Source organism: Oryctolagus cuniculus, chromosome 9 (genome assembly GCF_964237555.1).
Source record: "Oryctolagus cuniculus chromosome 9, mOryCun1.1, whole genome shotgun sequence".
Lineage (NCBI taxonomy): Eukaryota > Metazoa > Chordata > Mammalia > Lagomorpha > Leporidae > Oryctolagus > Oryctolagus cuniculus.
In genome coordinates this window covers 131,894,944-131,913,380 of record NC_091440.1, presented here as the reverse complement: position 1 = coordinate 131,913,380, position 18,437 = coordinate 131,894,944, and the positions used below count along the sequence as shown (strand labels likewise).

The window sequence follows — 18,437 nt, the reverse complement described above, 5'->3', positions numbered from 1 at the left end:
ATAATTTAGAGGAAAATAGCAGGGTGAAGTTTTTACTGATAAATCGCAATTTTGAATGTAAATGGCCTAAATTCTCTAAATAAAAGATACAGGCTGGCTGAATGCATTAAAAAACAAGACCCATCTATTTGCTGCCTGTAAGAAACACATCTCACCAACAAAGATACACATAGACTGGAAGCAAAAGGATGGAAAAAGATATTCCAAGCTAATGGAAAGCAGAATTGAGCCAGTCTAGCCATGCTAATATCAGACAAAACAGAATTTAACACAAAAACTGCTGAAAGAGACAAAGAAGGGCACTATGTAATGATTAAGGGAATGAATCCATAGGAAGATGTGACTGTAATAAACGCATATGCACCTACCACCAGGGAACCTGGCTGTTTAAAACAAATGTTAATGGATCTAAAGGGAAACATCAACTCCAATAAAACAGCAATGAGGGACTTCAACACCACACTATCATCAATAGAGAGATCAATGAGACAGAAAATCAGCAAAGAAACAGCAGAGCTAATAGACAGGATGGACCCAAAGGACCTAAACAGTATCTACAGAAAATTTCAACACATAGTTGATGAATATACATTTTCATCAGTGCATAGAATGGATATCTTCACTGAATTCTACTAGACTTTTAAAGAAGAACTAACTGCAATATTCAAAACAGTTGAAAATGAAAGAATCCTCCCAAACTCCTTCTATAGGGTGAGCATCACCATAACTCCAAAACCAGAAAAAGATATAAAAAGGAAGAGAACTATGGATCAGTATCACTGATGCACATAAATGCAAAAATCCTCAACAAAATACTGGCTAATTGAATCTAACAACACATCAGAAAGATAATTCACCTGGACTAAGTGGAATTTATCTCTGGTATGCAGGGAATGTTCAACATACACAAATCAATAAATGCAATATACCATGTTAACAAACTGAAAAATAAAAACTATGTGGCTATCTCAATAGATGCAGAGAAAGCATTTGATAAAATACAATACCCTTTCATGAAAAAAAAAAACCCTTAAGCAAACAGGGTATAGAAGGAACATTCCTCAATAAAATAAATGGCAAACCCATATCCAGCATCATATTGAATAAGGGAAAGCTGGAAGGATTTCCACAAAAATATGGAACCAGACAAGGATGCCCACTCTCAGCATTGCTATTCAACGTAGTCCTGGAAGTTTTAGCCAGAGCCCTTAGGCAAGGGAAAAAAAGGAGTAAAAATTGAGAAGGAAGAAGTCAAATTATCTCTATTTGCAAATGATACGACTATATGTAGGGAATCCAAAAGACTCCATTAAGAGGCTATCGGCACTCATAAAACATTTTGGTAAAGTAGCAGCATATAAAATCAACACAGAAAAATCAATAGCCTTTGTATACAAAGACAATACCACAGTGGAGACAGAACTTGTAAGATCAGTCCCATTCGCAATAGCTACCAAAAAAAATAAATACGTTGGAATAAAGTTAACCAAGGACAGTAAAGATCTCTACAATGACAATCACAAAACATTAAAGAAATAGAAGACATGAAAAAAGGAAAAATCTTCCATGTTCATGGATTAAAAGAATCAATACCATCAAAATGTCCATATTACCAAAAGCAATTTATAGATTCAACGTGATCCCAATCAAAATACCAACAACTTCCTTCTCAGATAGGAAAAACAATGCTGAAATTCATAAGGAAACACAGGAGACCCCAAATAGACAAAGCAATCTTATTCAATGAAAACAAAAGCAAAAGCATCACAATAGCAGATTTTAAGACATATTTATAGGGTATTTATAATCAAAACAGCCTGGTACTGGCACCAAAACATATGGATAGACCAATGGAACATGTTAGAATCTCCAGAATTCAATCCACACATCGACATCCAACTTACCTTTGACAAACAAGCTAAAATCAATCCCTGGAGAAAGAACAGTATCTTCAACAAATGGTGCTGGGAAAATTGGATCACCACATGCAGAAGTATGAATCAAGACCACTTTCTCACACCTTTTTTTTTTTTGGTTTATTTTATTTATTTGAAAGACAGAGTTACAGACAGAGGTAGAGACAGAGAGAGAGGTCTTCCATCCACTGATTCACTCCACAAATGGCCGCAACAACTGGAGCTGTACCAATCCAAAGCCAGGAGTCAGGAGCTTCTTCTGGGTCTCCCATGTGGGCACAGGGGTCCCAGGACTTGGGCCATCTTCCACTGCTTTCCCAGGCCATAGCAGAGAGCTGGATCGGAAGTGGAGCAGCCGGGACTCAAAGCAGTGCCCATAATGAATGCTGGTGCTGCAGGCCAGGGCTTTAACCTTCTGCACCACAGTGCCAACCCCAGCTACCTCAAACCTTATATATAAATCAACTTAAAATAGATCAAGGATCTAAATCTATGACCTGAAACCATCAAATTACCAGAGAAGAACACTGAGGAAACTCTGCAAGGCATTGGCATAGTCAAAGACTTCTTGGAAAACATCCCAGAAGCAAAGGCAATCAAAGCAAAAATAGACAAATGGGATTACATCAAGCTGAGAAGCTTCTGCACTGCAAAGGAATCACTAACAAAGCACAGTGGCAACTGACAGAATGGGAGAAAATATTTACAAACTATATAACTGATAAAGGATTAACATCCAGAACTGATAAAGAGATCAAGAAACTCAACAACAACAAACCAAACAATCCAGTTAAGAAATGGGCAAAGGATTTAATCAGGTATTTTTCAAAAGAAGAAATTCAAATGGCCAACAGAAACATGAACAAATTCTCAAGATCACTAGCATCTGGGAAATGAAAATCAAAACCACAATGGGGTTTCTCAGAATGGCTCTCATACAGAAAAAAAAAAAAAAAAAAAAAAAAAAAAACAATAAATGCTGAGGAAAAAGGTTTCCTAATCCACTGTTGGTGGGAATGCAAACTAGTACAGCCATTGTGTAAGATAGCATGGAGATTCTTCAGAAAGCTAAAAAGACACACCTTATGACCCAGCATCGCACTGTTGGAAATTTACCTAAAGGAAATACAATCAGCATAACATACCCCAGTTTATTGCAGCTGGATTCACAATAGCTACATTATGGAATCAACCCAAATGCCCATCAACACTTGACTGGATAAAGAAAATGCGATACACACACATACACACACACATTCATACTATGGCTGAATATCACTCAGCCATAAACAAGAATGAAATCCTGTCGTTAGCAACAAAGTGGATCCAACTAGAAACCATTATACTTAGTGAAATAAGCCAGGTTTCAAAAGACAAATATCATGTTTTCCCTAATCTGTAGTTACAGAGTACAAAAAGAATGTAAAATATAATCATCTGTATTGTAGTCTGCATAAAATTATTCCTGTGCATAATCTGTTGAGAGGAAACTGCATACAGCCTAAATGAACTTATTTATTATCTTGCAACCACACAGGAAATATTTTGATTACATTGTCATTAGTTCTATTTCATTGAAAGAAATTATGAATGAATAGTTAACAAAAAATAATTATACATGAGTTAAATGGTCATTTTTTCCATTCAATCATAGTTTATAGACACTGTCTATATTCTTGGTAAACTAGGGTCTTTTTAATGTTTTACTTGTTAAACTTCTTGTTCCATGAAGTATTAAGCCTTTTTATTGTAATGTAAATTTAAAGTATGTTACTTCAAAAACTAAAAAAGACAAAAGAAAGGGTTGGGGTTAGGGGAATGGGTGGAAGGAGGGAGGAAGGGAATCTTTTTATGTTCTTAGACTTCTATCTATAAATCATTGAATCTGTTAAAAATCAATTAAAATGAAAATGAAAAATGAAAGAAGCTATCACAAACCTGTAAAATGCACAGACATGCTTTTAAAATGTTTATTATTGCATTCAAATACAATGTTCATTTACATATTTTTCCATGATTGTCATTAGTTAAAAAAAACTGCATATATGTATAAAAGGAAAGTGACAGACAGCACAGGAATGAAAGCCTCCATCATGTTTGAATTTTGTTCTTATTAATTATATTAAATTAAAGCCTGGATCCCTTTGAAAAGTGGAACATTTTTCAGGGTTATGAATTTAATTACTCTTAATATAAAGAAATCCTGAAATCCTCATATAATGCCAGTTCTGAGAGTAATAATTTGATTCTAAATCCTATTAATTAGATTGGTCATCCTGTTAATTACCCCAGCTAGCCTATTAATTAGACTGTTTATGCAATTAATTAGACTGCTAATCTTATCATAAGGGAGGTGTTCAAAATGATAAGTATTAGCTTGGACCAAAGGATACACCAACAGTGTTTTTGGTAAAATAGAAATGATACTCAGATTATTAAAATTAAAATATTATTGGCCATGATTTTCCTACTGTAGGAAAATATATAAGCAATTTACAAATAATTTGGAAGACAAAGTTAGCGGGGAGTTTTACCAATCACAGCTAAAGCTCCTTTCATTTTCAACAAACTGAAAAATGTTATTTATGACACAGGAGGACACTTTAAAAAGTCAGTGGAAAGATACAATTAAAAGATGAACTTATTTGGGAATCAGTGGTCGGCCTAGTGGTTAAGATGTCCACCTCCTGAACCAGCGTAGCTGGGTTCGCTTTCCAGGCCCAGCTCCTAACTTGCGTTGGCTAATGAAAACTGGGAGGGGACGCAGGAATGGCTCAAGCAGCTGGGTCCCTGGCACCCACACAGGAGACCTACGCCGAGTTCCTGGCTCCTGGCTTCCAGCCCATCCCAGTCTCCATCATCGCAGTTATTTGGGGACTAAGCCAGTGCTCTCTCTCACTTCATTTCTCTATCTCTGAAAAAAGAAAGTGTACTTTGATACAAAGATTTTCAAATCCATGCATACAACAAGTTCTCAAAAATTCATGGAGGGACCGGCAGTGTGGGGTAGCGGGTTAAAGCCACGGCCTACAGCTAGGACTCGAACCGGCACCCCTATGGGATGCCCATGCTGCAGGCAGCGGCTTCTTCCACTGACCACAGCTGACCAAATTTCACTCTGTGAAGTACCCTCATATTTGTCCTTATGGTCTGTAAATCTGCCAACAGGGTTTTTATGGAAATGATACAGTTCGTGCAAGGCGACACATTCAAGGGAAAACATGAGTAGAAGCTTGCGAGCAGAGCCGATGAGAACCACGGAGCCACAGAATGCCTTCCCACTGAGAATCACAATGAAGCATCACACATCACTGCAGGGAATGAACAGCGTATCCACACCAGTGAAGAAGGGAAGGGGCACTGTAGGCAAGAGCGCTGACGTGTAAGCCAGAGACAGCTCGCCAGATTTCGTTAGGAATTTTCAGGGTATCCACTTCAAAGACAGAACTGAAAGCAGCAGCAGAGAGTGTGACTTTGCCTTTCCCGCACGTGGCCACGAGGTCCTGTCGCCCATCAGCCTGTGGTGGCGCTTGCTTTCAGACACAGTCAGTGCTACCCGGTACCCCAGTCACATCAGCAACACGGGGCTTCATCGTGCAGCTCCTCTGTGTGTCTGCAAGTACACAGATGCTGCATTCTAAAGCAATCCAAGAGAGGACTTGCTGCATTCTAAAGCAATCCAAGAGAGGATTTGCTGCATTCTAAAGCAATCCAAGAGAGGATTTGCTGCATGAGAGACTGCCCTCAAACGTTTGTTCTACCTTGTGGAATCTCAAGGAAGTAAGCAGGCCACAGCCCAGTCCCAAGCACAGAATTTAAAATAAGGATTGCCCTCATCACGAAGGAAAAAAAAAAAAAAAAAAAAAAAGAGGCGGTTTGTAAATTTTTTAGTCTAAGTACTGCAGTTAGGTACTTCATATATTTTCTTTCATTATTTAATCTACCAAGTTAATTAAAATATTTAAGAATATAATACTACATTTTTAAATAGTTCCTTAAAACATACTTTCACTAGTAACTATTTTTACATATATTTAAATTTTTAAAAAAATATGACAGTACTTCCACAAGTTTGTGAAAACATACAATTAAAAGATAAGTTTATTTTGATACAAAGACACCGAACTTCATGTATTTCTCATCATATTTGCATTTTCTAAAACTTTTTGAAGACCTCTTGCATAGATGGACTGCAATTTTTTGCAATAAAATAAACTTATCTTTTAATTCCATTTTCCACGAACTTTTTGAAGCTCCCTTGAATTAACATTCCTTCATATATACATGAGGCACTTCAGAGAGTGGAAGAACCTTCGTCAGTGCAGAGAGTTCAAAGCAGTATTTACAAGAGATCAGAACAATTCTCCCATTCGGAGACCAAAGTTTCTGAATTCCCTCTTACTCAACAGACGTTCTTCTCATTTTCTCAGCTAATTCTTTTCTCACTTCAATGTGTTTTTCTAAATTTTGTACTTCATGCGGAAGATTTGTGTCCCAAATAGACAAGCAAGATTGTATCTCTAGAAGAAAAAACAAAACCACATTTCAAAGATCTACCGTGAAACATTGTCATTAATTTTGTGAATTTATAGTTAGCTGACTTGGATAAACTTATGTACCTCCGTAGATTTCAAAAATTCATGGAAAACAGAATAGGAAGACAAGATTATTTTGGGTCAATTTTTTTTTGAAATCCATGTATATGAGGTGCCTTCAAAATGCTCACAGAATGTGTGCATTATAAAACACTATGCATGAACTTCAAAAAATTTTCACAAAAATAAACTCATAATTACATTTTTATAAGAACTTTGTAAAGTACCAATAATAAACTATTATAATTTATAAAAAAAACTATAATTGGGAATGTTTGTAATATACTATAGAAATGACTAAATTCTAAAAAGAATGGGGACGCCTCATAACCTATCATTTCATTTTCTGAAGGAAAGCGAGCTTTTTCCAGCTCTATCAGAATCAGCCTTCACACACATATAGGTAATTGGTAAAAAAAATTCACATTTAGTTTACGTGGAACTGGTTCTCACTTCATGCTGATCGGTATCCCTACTTCACCTGAGAAAACGAATATTCAACACACTTGGATCACCAAAACTTGGTTTTCAAAAGTTCAAATTACATATTCTATGAAGAGACGGCCAATTAGGATTGCTGCAAGTATTTTATCACATCATGCTGACTTTACACCCATCCAACAGCGCAGGCTGTCCTCGCTCCTGCTGCTGCACAGTGGCCACCCTACTACGCGCTGCCTCGGTGCTGTTCATACCTTCGGCACTCTTCCGGTTGTAGCCCAGGACCAGCATGACATTTTTAAGGCTTCCTTTACCAAAACAAAATACAGAAGTTTTCTTTTACAACCACATAAAGAACTTTCCAAAAAAAAAAAAAAAAAAAAAGAAAGAAAAGAAACATGTAACTTCAAACTGAATTTATCATCCTATTTTTAGGAGATACTTCAATTACACTGAATGAAGACCTCTAGTTTAAAAAAAATGTAAACTTAAAAAATCTGCATTTATCTAAAAGGCAGAGTTACAGACAGGAAGTAGGGAGAGAGAATTTTGTACCCATTGGCTCATTCTCTAAGCATCCACGGAAGCCAGGGCTGACCTTGCTGGGGCCAGGAACCAGGAGCTTCTTCCGGATCTCCGAGGTGGGAGCAGGCGCCCAGGCCCTTACCCTTCCACCGCTGTTTTCCCAGGTGCATTAGCAGGGAGCTATTTTGGAAGGCGAAGTAGCCAGGACTCGAACTGGTGCCCTTACAGGCTGCTGGGGTTGCAAGGCAGCGGCTTCATCTGCACCACAGTGCCCGCCCAGCTGCAAGTCTCAACGGGATGGATCTGAATACCCAGCGTGTGTTCCCGTAAGACAGCCCTAGTATGTGTCTCCACACGAAGTTATGACAGTAATGCAGGCAGCGTGTGACAGTGTGCTCTGGTCCTATAAGGCACGGATTTAAGAAGTACTGGGACGGAGAGCCGCTTGCATCCACGTGCTCACACTCTACCGTGACAGCATGTTTTCTTTCAAGTCTCCCTGATTTATTTGTCAAACGTTCATTAAAAATCTGTGTTATAAGCCCTGGGCTAGGTCCTGGGGGGAAAAGGGTCAACAAAAATGACAAAGACTCAGGCAACATGGAGTTCACACTCCAGTGAAGAACTGGCATTAACAAACACCGTCTTGACTTCTACTAGGGCTGGGCAACAGTGGTGTCAAGAGAACCAGGAGAGACCCTGACCTCAACAGTGTGGGCTTTGCTGAGGCCGGCCACACGTGCACGTGCTAGCTAAACCACAGGTAGGCTGGCGGGGCGGGGGGGGGGGGGGGGCATAGTAGTGAGGAGAGCCCAGGTTTGAATTCTAGAGGAACGTGCTGGGGTGGACAGCAGAGGGGACCGGAAGCCCGCCAGGAGCCACCTGGTCTACTCTGTACCAATTCACCTTTTTTATAAACCAGTCACAGCCCACTGGCACTCTGCCACAATTTCAATTATGAGCACACATGTGAGTGCCCAAGTACACACAAACTGAACTAGAGAATGAAACGAGCTCAGGAAACTCCATCAACTGCACACCTGCCAACCTGCTGGTCCGCACTCACGTCCTGACGCCTCCGACGATGGGAACATCTCCGACTCCTGCACAGTTCTGACATCCACAAGGGAAGTGCAGGACAAACACGGCTTCCTTCTTAGTATGCTCTTGCCAAGCGAACTTATTCTCATCATCACAGTCAAATGTTTTATAACAAACTGACTAAAGTTTCATAAATTCTAGCTTTGCAAAATGAATTCCCACAGCGATATTTTTGTCATCAACTGCATATACAATATTATTTTTTTTTGCCAGGCATTTAAATGATTAATCAAAAGAGTACCTTGGAATGTATTTATGTAGAAAATGTATTTCATATACTACTATTATTTCTTCATCTTTAAATAGAAAGTTAGGAGCAAAAACTGTTCATCAAATTTGAGTGAAACTTATCATAGCTTCCCAATACGTCTTATAAGCAGCTGTAAGAGCATAAATCTGTTATAGAATGAAAAACCATTGCCTGGCGTTGTGGCGCAGCAGGTAAAGCCACCGCCTGCGACACTGGTATCCCATATGACAGCCAGTTTGAGTCCAGGCTGTTCACTTCTGACCCAACTCGTTGCTAACGCACCGGAAAAGCAGAAGATGGCCCGCGTGCTTGGGCCCCTGCACCCACGTGGGAGACGTGAATGGAGTTCCAGGCTCATAGCTTCAGTCTGGCCCTTCCCTGGCTGTTGTAAACCAGCAAAAGGAAGATCTCTCTCTCTCCCTCTATATTTATTTGAAAAGCAGAGTAATACATTTTTAAAAGATCTTTAAAAAATGAAAACCCAAATAGGATTGTTAAACAAGGATGGGAAGCCTAGGCTATGATATCTATAACCATTTGTTTTAATTTCAGTGATCAAAAAATGAAGTATACTCAGCGCCATGTAATTCCATTTTTGTCTTGGGTATAAAGGCAAAGAAGGAAGTAAGACCCAAACTACTTGCTTGGCTGCTCTGCTCTCCAGGGGACTGACAGCACTCACTCCTTCCATTTATTACCCAACTCAGAATTCACCCCAGTGCCGTATGACACTCCCAGTGACATTGGAAAGAGAAGAGAAAGCTTAAACTCAGCATAAAGGCAGGTGTCGCCGTCCCAGAAAGTAGGGCATAGACAACTGGAGGGGAGTCACTTGCCTGACTGTGCTGTCGCCATGACGCGCACGGAATCACAGAAGTTGTAGATGATGCGGATCACGCGCCGCGTGGAGAGGTCCAGGAGCAGGATGTGGCCTCCTCCGGTCCCGATCCAGAGCGCCGTGTTCTTCTGAAGGCAAAGCGCCTTCACGCGCACGGAGTAGAACAGGCTGTGCTTTGACTCCTGCTTTCCTACTGCCATCGCCTCCCTAGAAGCATGAGGAAATCACGCGTGAATCATTTTCTAACAATTAAGAGATTAAAAACAGATGTTTATACACACATACATACTCCAGAAAGTTCAGGGGAAAATTAAAGTTTATTTTGACGCAAAACAGTTCTGAAATGCATGCACTCAGAAAGTGCACGGAAAACGAGGCTGGCGTTGTGGCGCAGTGGCTTGAGCGGCTTTCAATGCCAGCATTCCATGATGCAGCACCAGTTCGAGTCCCCGTGGCTCTGCTTCTGATCCAGCTCCTTACTTATGTGCCGGAGAAGGTAGCAGAAGACAGCTGAAGTAGCTGGGCTCTTGCCATCAAGGTAGGAGACCCTGACAGAGTTCCAGGTTCCTGACATCAGCCCAGCCCAGCCCTGGCCATTGTGGCCTACTGGGGAGTGAACCAGGGGAGAGAAGATCTCGATCTCTCTCTTTCTCTCTCCCTCTCTCTCTCCCTCCCTCCCTCTCAGCCTATCGTTCAAATAAACAAATATATTTTTAAAACATAGATGGAAAATGTGTACTATAAAAAAATGCAAAGATTTAAAAATCCTATTGCACTAAATGTATAATGTTTTAAATTATGGACACTGCTTTTACGGCACAGCAGGTAAAGCTGCCACCTGCAGTGCCGGCATCCATACTGGGTCAGTTTGATTGTTGGCTACTCCACTTCTGATCCAGCTCCCTGCTAATGTGCCTGAGAAAGCACCAGAAGATGGCCCAAGTGGGAGACCCTAAAGAAGCTCTGGCTCCTGGCTACAACCAGGCCTAGCCCTGGCTGTTGTAGCTGACTGGGGAATGAACCAGCAGATGGAAGACCTCTCCCTCTCTCTCACTATGACTTTCAAATAAATAAATAAATAAATTTTAATGGGCCCAGTGCTACGGTGTAGGGGGTTAAAGCCATGGCCTGCAACACCAGCACCAGTTGGAGTCCTGGATGCTCCACTTCCTACCCAGCTCCTTGCTAATGTGCCAGGAAAAGCAGCAGAGAATGGCTCAAGTCCTTGAGCCCCTACAGCTCCATGGGAGACCCAGAAGAAGGTTCGGGGCCCTGGCTTCAGCCTGGCACAGCCCAATGGTTGCTGAGACCATCTGGGGATTGAACCAGTAGATGGAAGATCTGTCACTATGCCTTTCAAATAAATAAATGAATCTTTTAAAATAATCTTCAATTATGAATACATGATAAGAAATATTATGAATTATTAGTATTTCATAAAAGTCATTTTGTTGACTACAGAAGACCAAAGAGTCGCATTTTTCTTCTTGAGATCTAAATTATCAAAGGTAATAATAGTTCCTCAACTTCAAGAAATTCTGAAGCAAGATGAGGTTTTTATAAATAATAAAACTAACCCAGGGAAAACTTTGCCCAGTATAAGAAAATAAATGAGTAGTTTCAAAAGCTTTCTATAAAGTCTCAATGTTACAAAAAAAACCTTCATGTTACAAAAATAAAACTATATCCATTTGTATGTGAAAAATATCACATACCATTGGATTTCCCCCTGAGCTAATGAATTGCCTAATTCATGTCGAAAACGAGGTAGCCATAAATAAAAAGACCCTCCTAGATTCAAAACTTCAGGAAGTAAGGGACCCTTGACCAAGCAGGACTGTGAGCTGTTGTGAGCATCAACCTCCTCGCAGTCCAGAGAAAGACTCCAAGACATCCTAGGAAACACACGTGGCAGAATCCTTTTCCAGATGCCATGGGCCACCTAAAGTGTTCTCCAGAGCACAGAGAACCTCCACAGTGAAGTCAAACTGAACACAAATACAAAGTCAGCGGGCGATCGCTTGCCCAGGGCCACGCTGCTAGGCTCCCCAACAGGGGCAGCAGAGGACGCGGCGTCCGCCCTCCGTCACCCGCCCAGTCAGAGGAGGCTCGGTGCCCTCATTCTGCATTGGGATCTCCCACCCTTCCTAGGGCACCAATCCGACCAGCAGGTGCTCCAGCACCCGTATGTGTCAGTCATTTCATGGCTTCTGCTCTTTATGGCGCCAAGACCTTAAGCCATAGTCGGTAACTCCAAGTGGAACATAGCGTACTGTGTCCCTGCTAGACACACGGCCAGCAACGAAGCCAGTATGGTGGCTTTCCACAAGGTTTGGTTTTTCATTACAGAAAAATCTTTATAACAACAAGAAGAACTCATGTCTATCAGATTCCTGTTGTCGGATTTTCCCCAGTTTCCTGGATATCTCAAGCATTCACAATTTTGCTTCTGTGTTTGTGGGTGGATTATTTTCTACTGAGAGGCAGAAAGCAAGAACAATGACTAATGTAAACACAGCTCTCACCACCACCAGCAAGAACGTCAAAGAACTGGGAGGGGAGCATGCAGCTAACACAGCCAGGAGAAAAAAAAAAAAAGCTCTTAGGAGCTGACCGTCAAGAGCCCGTGCCCGTGACGTACTTTAGAAAGTGCACGCAGTCTATGAGCTCGCAGAGTTTTTCTGTCTTCTTATCCCACACTTCCACCACAGGGCTATTTTTCTTAGCAACGTAGAGAGCCGTGTCTACTGCCACCGCGATGATGTTGGAATCACTGAAAGCTGCGTAAGAAAACCTATGAAGAAAAGCAAACAGGTCGCTTCTGTGTGTGTAGTAACAACCTCTCCCTAGTTCCCCACGCAGGTAGAGAATTAACACTACATGAAATAGCAACAAGATGAACCATGACTTATGTTGCTACTTTGCTTACCTGTGGTTATGCTATATTGATTTGATAACAAAATAACTTAAAGATTATAACTAATGTTTACTTCTGGCTCTGGTTTTAATTTCGCTTCTATCCGCTTCATTGGAAAATACCTACCATATCGTAACTACTAACTCAAATGTCACTATACCATCTATAACGTTTGACTGTTGCAGTAAAATCCTTGTTGGGAATCTTTGGAAAATTAAAGGCTGGCCATTTACTCTGACAGTTATAAAATATAAGATACTGAAATAAATTTTAGCACTACTACCTTCAAATCCCTGTCGTGAACCCAAGGCAATCAAGTTGGGAGGGAAAAAAATCCACATCAACCAAACATAAATGAGAGCAAACTGACATTTTCTCCACCTCGAAAAGAAAGGACAACAACAGACAGTTTTCTGTGTCTCTGCTGGCCTCAGACATTCGGCACCGTGAGTGTTTCACAAACATCCTGGCCTCCCACCCACATGGTAGCTCCTGCTTAGCCCTCAGGCTCAGCTACGTGTCAGCTCCTCTGCACTCCTCGGGACCCATCCAGACCACTCTTCCCTCCCCCCCCCCCGGGGCAGCTGCAACACAGTGCAGCTTACTGAAAACAAAACTTCATGTATTACGTGCCCCTTACACAAGACCATGCAGTGTCAGCTTTCAGGGACAGGGCCAGGTCTGTTCTGCCTCACGTCCACAATCCAGTAAAGAGTTATTGCAGGGGTGAGTACTTGACACAGAGGTTAAAACATTGCGTGGGACATGCACGTGGCATGGCTCAGTGCCCGGATACAGGCCCCAGCCCCACTTCTGACTCCAGCTTCCTGCTGGTGCACATCCTGGCAAAGACTTGGGTCCCTGCCACCTACATGGGAGACGTGGGCTGCTCGGGGGCTTGGTTCAGTACAGCTATTTCAAGAAAGTGGAGCACAAACCAGTGGATCAAAGATCTCTTTCTCTTTCAATTCAAATGAAAAAACAATGTCAGAGTTTTCACAGATAGGAACCGCTGAAATCCCAGACCACCCATTAAGTGGGAAGCCAGGACAGATGAACAGACAATGCAGAATGAGCCAAATGCATGAATGAAGGAAAAAGTCAAAACTGCAACTGAGGCCGGTGCCGCGGCTCACTAGGCTAATCCTTTTGCACGAAAATAAACTTAGTTTTAATTCTATTTTCTGCAGACCTTAAGAAGCCTCCTCACGCTGGCGCCACGGCTCAACAGGCTAATCCTCTGCCTAGCGGCGCCGGCACACCAGGGTTCTAGTCCCGGTCGGGGTGCCGGATTCTGTCTCGGTTGCCCCTCTTCCAGGCCAGCTCTCTGCTGTGGCCAGGGAGTGCAGTGGAGGATGACCCAAGTGTTTGGGCCCTGCACCCCATGGGAGACCAGGAGAAGCACCTGGCTCCTGGCTTCAGATCAGCGTGGCGGCCATTGGAGGGTGAACCAACGGCAAAGGAAGACCTTTCTCTCTGTCTCTCTCTCTCACTCTCCACTCTGCCTGTCAAAAAACAAAAACAAAAACAAAAACAAAAAAAAACTGCAACAGAATACACAGATGACAGGAAACCACTAGAGGACGTAACACTCTTCAGCATATACTGGGCAAAGAAGACTTTTTTCCCCATCCTTTTTTTCCATTCTTGCAACAGAAATGAAACACAATGTTGCCCGAGAGCCCACCATGTTTTAGGCAATTCCTACCTGGGTACTTGCAGTTTTCAATTGAAGGCAGAAGCACTTAGTAGAGAATTACAGCTTACAAAACACCACTGTGCGTTATCTCGTCTGATGCTTAATTAACAATGTCTACAGCATGATAAGCCTCAGTGTTTCCAGTTAGAGAAGAAAGAGGGAGAGATGCTAAATACTTTGCTGAAAGCCAGTGACTAACACGTTGCTGACACAGGACACAGCAGGAGTCCTGCGGAGTCTTCCCAGCCCAAAGGCAACCACCGCTCAGCACCCTGAACACTGCTCAGTCAGCAAGTACAAAGGCAAGGAGGGCGGTGACAATGAAGCAGCCCCAACGAGTGATGGGTGAGAAGGGGAACGAGGCAACAAGTGACATGGAAACATGTTTACTTCTGTATTTTACTGGAAAAGCGGGACAGACAGGTCTCCCACCTGCTGATTCAAACCCCAAACACCTGTGATAGCTGGTGCTGGGCCTGGCTATAGCCAGGAGCTGGGAACTCAATCCAGGCCTCCCCCATGGGTGGCAGGGACCCACTGACTTGGGTTATCAGCTGCTGCCTCCAAGAGTCTGGATGCTAGCAGGAGGCTGGAATCAGAAGTACCACCAAATCTTGACGCTGGGCACCCCGACACGAGACACAGGCACCCTAAGTGGGACCCTCACTGCTATGCCAAACGCCCACCCCCAGACATTTTCTGAGAGGAGAGCTAGGTCACAGTCTTTCTGCTGGGATTGAACATCTTTGGGAACCTGGCACTAAGGATGGTCTCCGGTAGAGCGCTGCATTGCGCATCGCAGATGGAGCTCTAAGGAGTGGACAGACTGACATCCAGGATTCCATAAAATGCTCTGTGATATAAAAGAAGTGGGGGCCCTGTCTTGCCAAAGGTTTTTGGACTTGCATAGCAAATCAAGGGAACATCCAGAATAGGTTCAGCTCCATCCTTACTCCACACTAGGAGTCAAATCTGAACAAGATAGGAAATACAGGATTTACAACGCAGGGCAGTGTATCTTAACCCTGACCACAAGCAGAGTCACCTGCAGCTTGAAAAGCAGCTCAGGGGCCAGTTTTGGGGTGCAGTGAGTTGAGCCACCACCTGCCACAATGGCATCCCATGTGGGCACCATTTCAAGACCTGGCTGATCTGCTGCCCCACTTCCAATCCAGCTGTCTGCTAACGCGCCTGGGAAAGCAGCAGAACCTAGCCTCTGCCTCTGCCTCCCACAGGAGAGACCTGGATGAAGCTCCTGGCCTCAGCCTGGCCCGGTCTCTGCTACTGTGGCCATCTGGGGAGTGAACCAGCAGATGGAAGCACCATCACTCGCTCTCGCTCTTTGCCTTTAAATAAATGAAATCTGGAAGGAGAGAAATGGAGAGAAAAACAGAGAAGGGAAACAAAGAGAGTAAAGAAATGACTAACGGGGCCCCATCACAGGCTAAACCGGTCTGATTTGATTGGTGTGAGGTAGAGTCTAACATCCCATTATTTCTGTAGAATGGGACCAATGGTATTAAGAAACTAGTGTTTAAAGTAGTTCTAGACTATGACAGCTGTTAGGAAGGGAAACGAGAGATGCAACAGAAGCTGCTACACAGGCACCAGCACAGGTGAGACCTGCACAGGTGAGACCAGGAACTGGCATTTGGACTCAAACAGGTAGAGTGGAAGAGCCATCCACACTCTGAGAAAACCATACTGCGAGCTGAACTGAGACAGCTCCCACTTGGATACAGCATACAGGGCCAGGAGTGGGCAAAATATCAATCCAGAGGGGGACACTGGAGAACTGGACAGAGTCAGTGCTGTGAACATGCCAGGTGAGAGATGGCTCCGAGTTCCCTGCACCAGCAGCGGGGGCAGTGAGAAGTCCCAGGATCACACCTCAATCTCAATCGTGAGCACCCAGATGGATGGATTTCTAGACTAGATTTCTAGTTTTGGAAATTCCCAAAACTCAGACTTACGACTCAAAGCTAATAATAACTAACGTTCACTGAGAGCATCCTAGGTAGCTAGTTGGTATTACACTACATTCCTTACATGAATTTTATTATCTAATCCCCAGACCTCCCTTTGAGACAGAGCATACATAACCCTCAGGAAAAAAGACTAAAGATTTGAAAGGTTCTTGCCCAAGCTCACAAAACCAATAAACAGCAAAGCCTTGAATGATGGGTGATGCTATCATCACCCCACAGTGCTTTGTATGTCATAATAAAAACCAACTGGTTTGGTTAACATACAATTAAGAAACTGAAACAACAAACTGGGATGAGATTTATCTTCATCTGTTTTCTGCTGCTGTAACTGAATGTCACAGACTGGGTCAGAGTTCTGGAAGACCAAAGTCCAAGCGGTCACACCTGGTGAGGACCCGGCAGAGCCCCGAGGTGGCACAGGCATCCCACGGGGAAGCAGAGCAAGCAGACAGCTCTGGTCTCTCGTCCTCCTCTCCTAAAGCCTCCTAAATGCAGTCGGGGGCTCCACACTCAGAACTGCCTCTCATCTTCATGACCTCCAAATGCCATTCACCCAGGACCCTGGGGATTAAGTCTCCAACACATGAAACCTGGGGGACATTTTCAAACCATAGCAGGGTATATAATTTATTACATTATTGTTTGAATAAGTCTAGTATCACTGACTTAATCAGAGTGGACATAGATGTGTTTTCCAAATCTAGAAAGTTCTTTATGCAGTCTATGTTTCCTGAACTCAATACTTAATGGAAATTATCCAAAGCTGTAAATGACTAAGGTGAATGTCTTCTAATCTCTTATGTTTAATTTAAAACAGACAAATTCATAACAATTTAGATTCTAAACACTACTAAGATTACATATTGTCTATACATTTTATCCTAAAATTGACAATGCTAGGTGATATTTTAATGTCTTTCTTCTTTCTATAATTTCTAAATTTTCTATAATTAATGATTAATTTTGAGAAGGAGAAATAAAATATGCATTTAAAGAGATTGATCTTAGATTTTCTACGATATCATTCAAACAATTAAAAAACAACAATAAAATGTTAAAATGGTTATAAAGACAGAAAATAACTTACAGCTGATTTGTCCTTGTTTCAATGAGTTTCTGAACAGTGAAATCATGAGACAATGAGAAAATCTTGGTTCCACACCCTCCCCACATCGTGTTTTTCTCTGTTGAATTCACGGATTCACTCAGGCACATCAGTGGGGTGCTCACATTTCCGATGTTGAGGGTCTTCACAGGAGCGGCTCCTTCACACTTGGCCAAAGGGGAGAGCGCACAGACACGCTGAGTATCTGCAGGAGGAAGTGCTATGCAGTCTGCACCTCCTAGACCCACTGAGACGGGAAATACTAAATGTTCACACGTGTTTTCCCAAGTTTATATAAAAACAGGATTCACTTAAAATGGTAAGCAAAATGCTATATTTATAGCCAATCTCTTCTTTTCTCCATGCAAATATCATCCGAGAAATAACCTAGGGATTCTCTCTGACTTCTCTCTCGCTTGAGATAGTAACTGAAATAGGAAAGGATGGAAACTTGAACGACTGGGTGGAACCACAGATGAATGGATGCATGAAGGGACAAATGCTTTAACACTAAATGAGATTATGAAGGCAGGCGGATGGAGTGATCTCTTCAGTGGCAAAGAGGCAATTAACGGAATTAAAATCTAGGTAATCTTTATTTTCTCCAGCGTATACTTACAAGGAATGACCTGCTGCACTCATGAATAAATGGAGTTAGTTCTATTCCTAACGTTGTAAACCAGATTTTATTTATCACTTTATTCTTAGTTAATTCATATAAAATATTCAGTCATTCAGTAATATCTTTTGGAGGATCTTAGCATGCAAGACTATGAAATGACAGATGAAAAGCAGGATTCACAATGCTTGCTCTCTGGGAACTTATAATCACAGAAGAGTAAGATGAGATACACGAAACAAAGTCAGACTTAAAAAATTCAGCGTTTACCTTCACAGTCTTATCTTCAAAAATCGCTAACTTGCCATCAGCAGTTCCCACCAAAAGAAAATTTTTTTGCTTGCTAAAAGGAAAAAATGTCAAAGTTGTAACCGAAAGAACATTTCTCTCAATTGAGATGGCTTCAAAGGCCTCCCCGACTTGACTAAACTTTAGAAAGGCGC

At 42.1% G+C, this 18,437-nt stretch overlaps 1 protein-coding gene across 5 annotated transcripts in view; it reads right to left on the bottom strand.

The window, feature by feature from the left end:
* Positions 1-3,872: 3,872 nt before the first annotated feature.
* The window catches only part of LRRK2 (leucine rich repeat kinase 2), a 161,976-nt gene continuing 147,411 nt past the window's right edge, over positions 3,873-18,437 (bottom strand). For 2 of the 5 annotated variants that reach the window (XM_070049663.1, XM_070049662.1), the window contains exons 46-52: positions 18,265-18,337; positions 17,358-17,542; positions 12,308-12,460; positions 9,661-9,873; positions 7,207-7,256; positions 6,319-6,436; positions 3,873-4,830 (exon numbers count right to left, since the gene is read on the bottom strand). In XM_070049663.1, the coding sequence (XP_069905764.1) occupies positions 4,812-4,830; positions 6,319-6,436; positions 7,207-7,256; positions 9,661-9,873; positions 12,308-12,460; positions 17,358-17,542; positions 18,265-18,337 (811 nt within the window). In that variant the 3' untranslated portion in view covers positions 3,873-4,811. The other 3 variants (XM_070049661.1, XM_070049660.1, XM_070049664.1) reach the window with 3 other exon arrangements.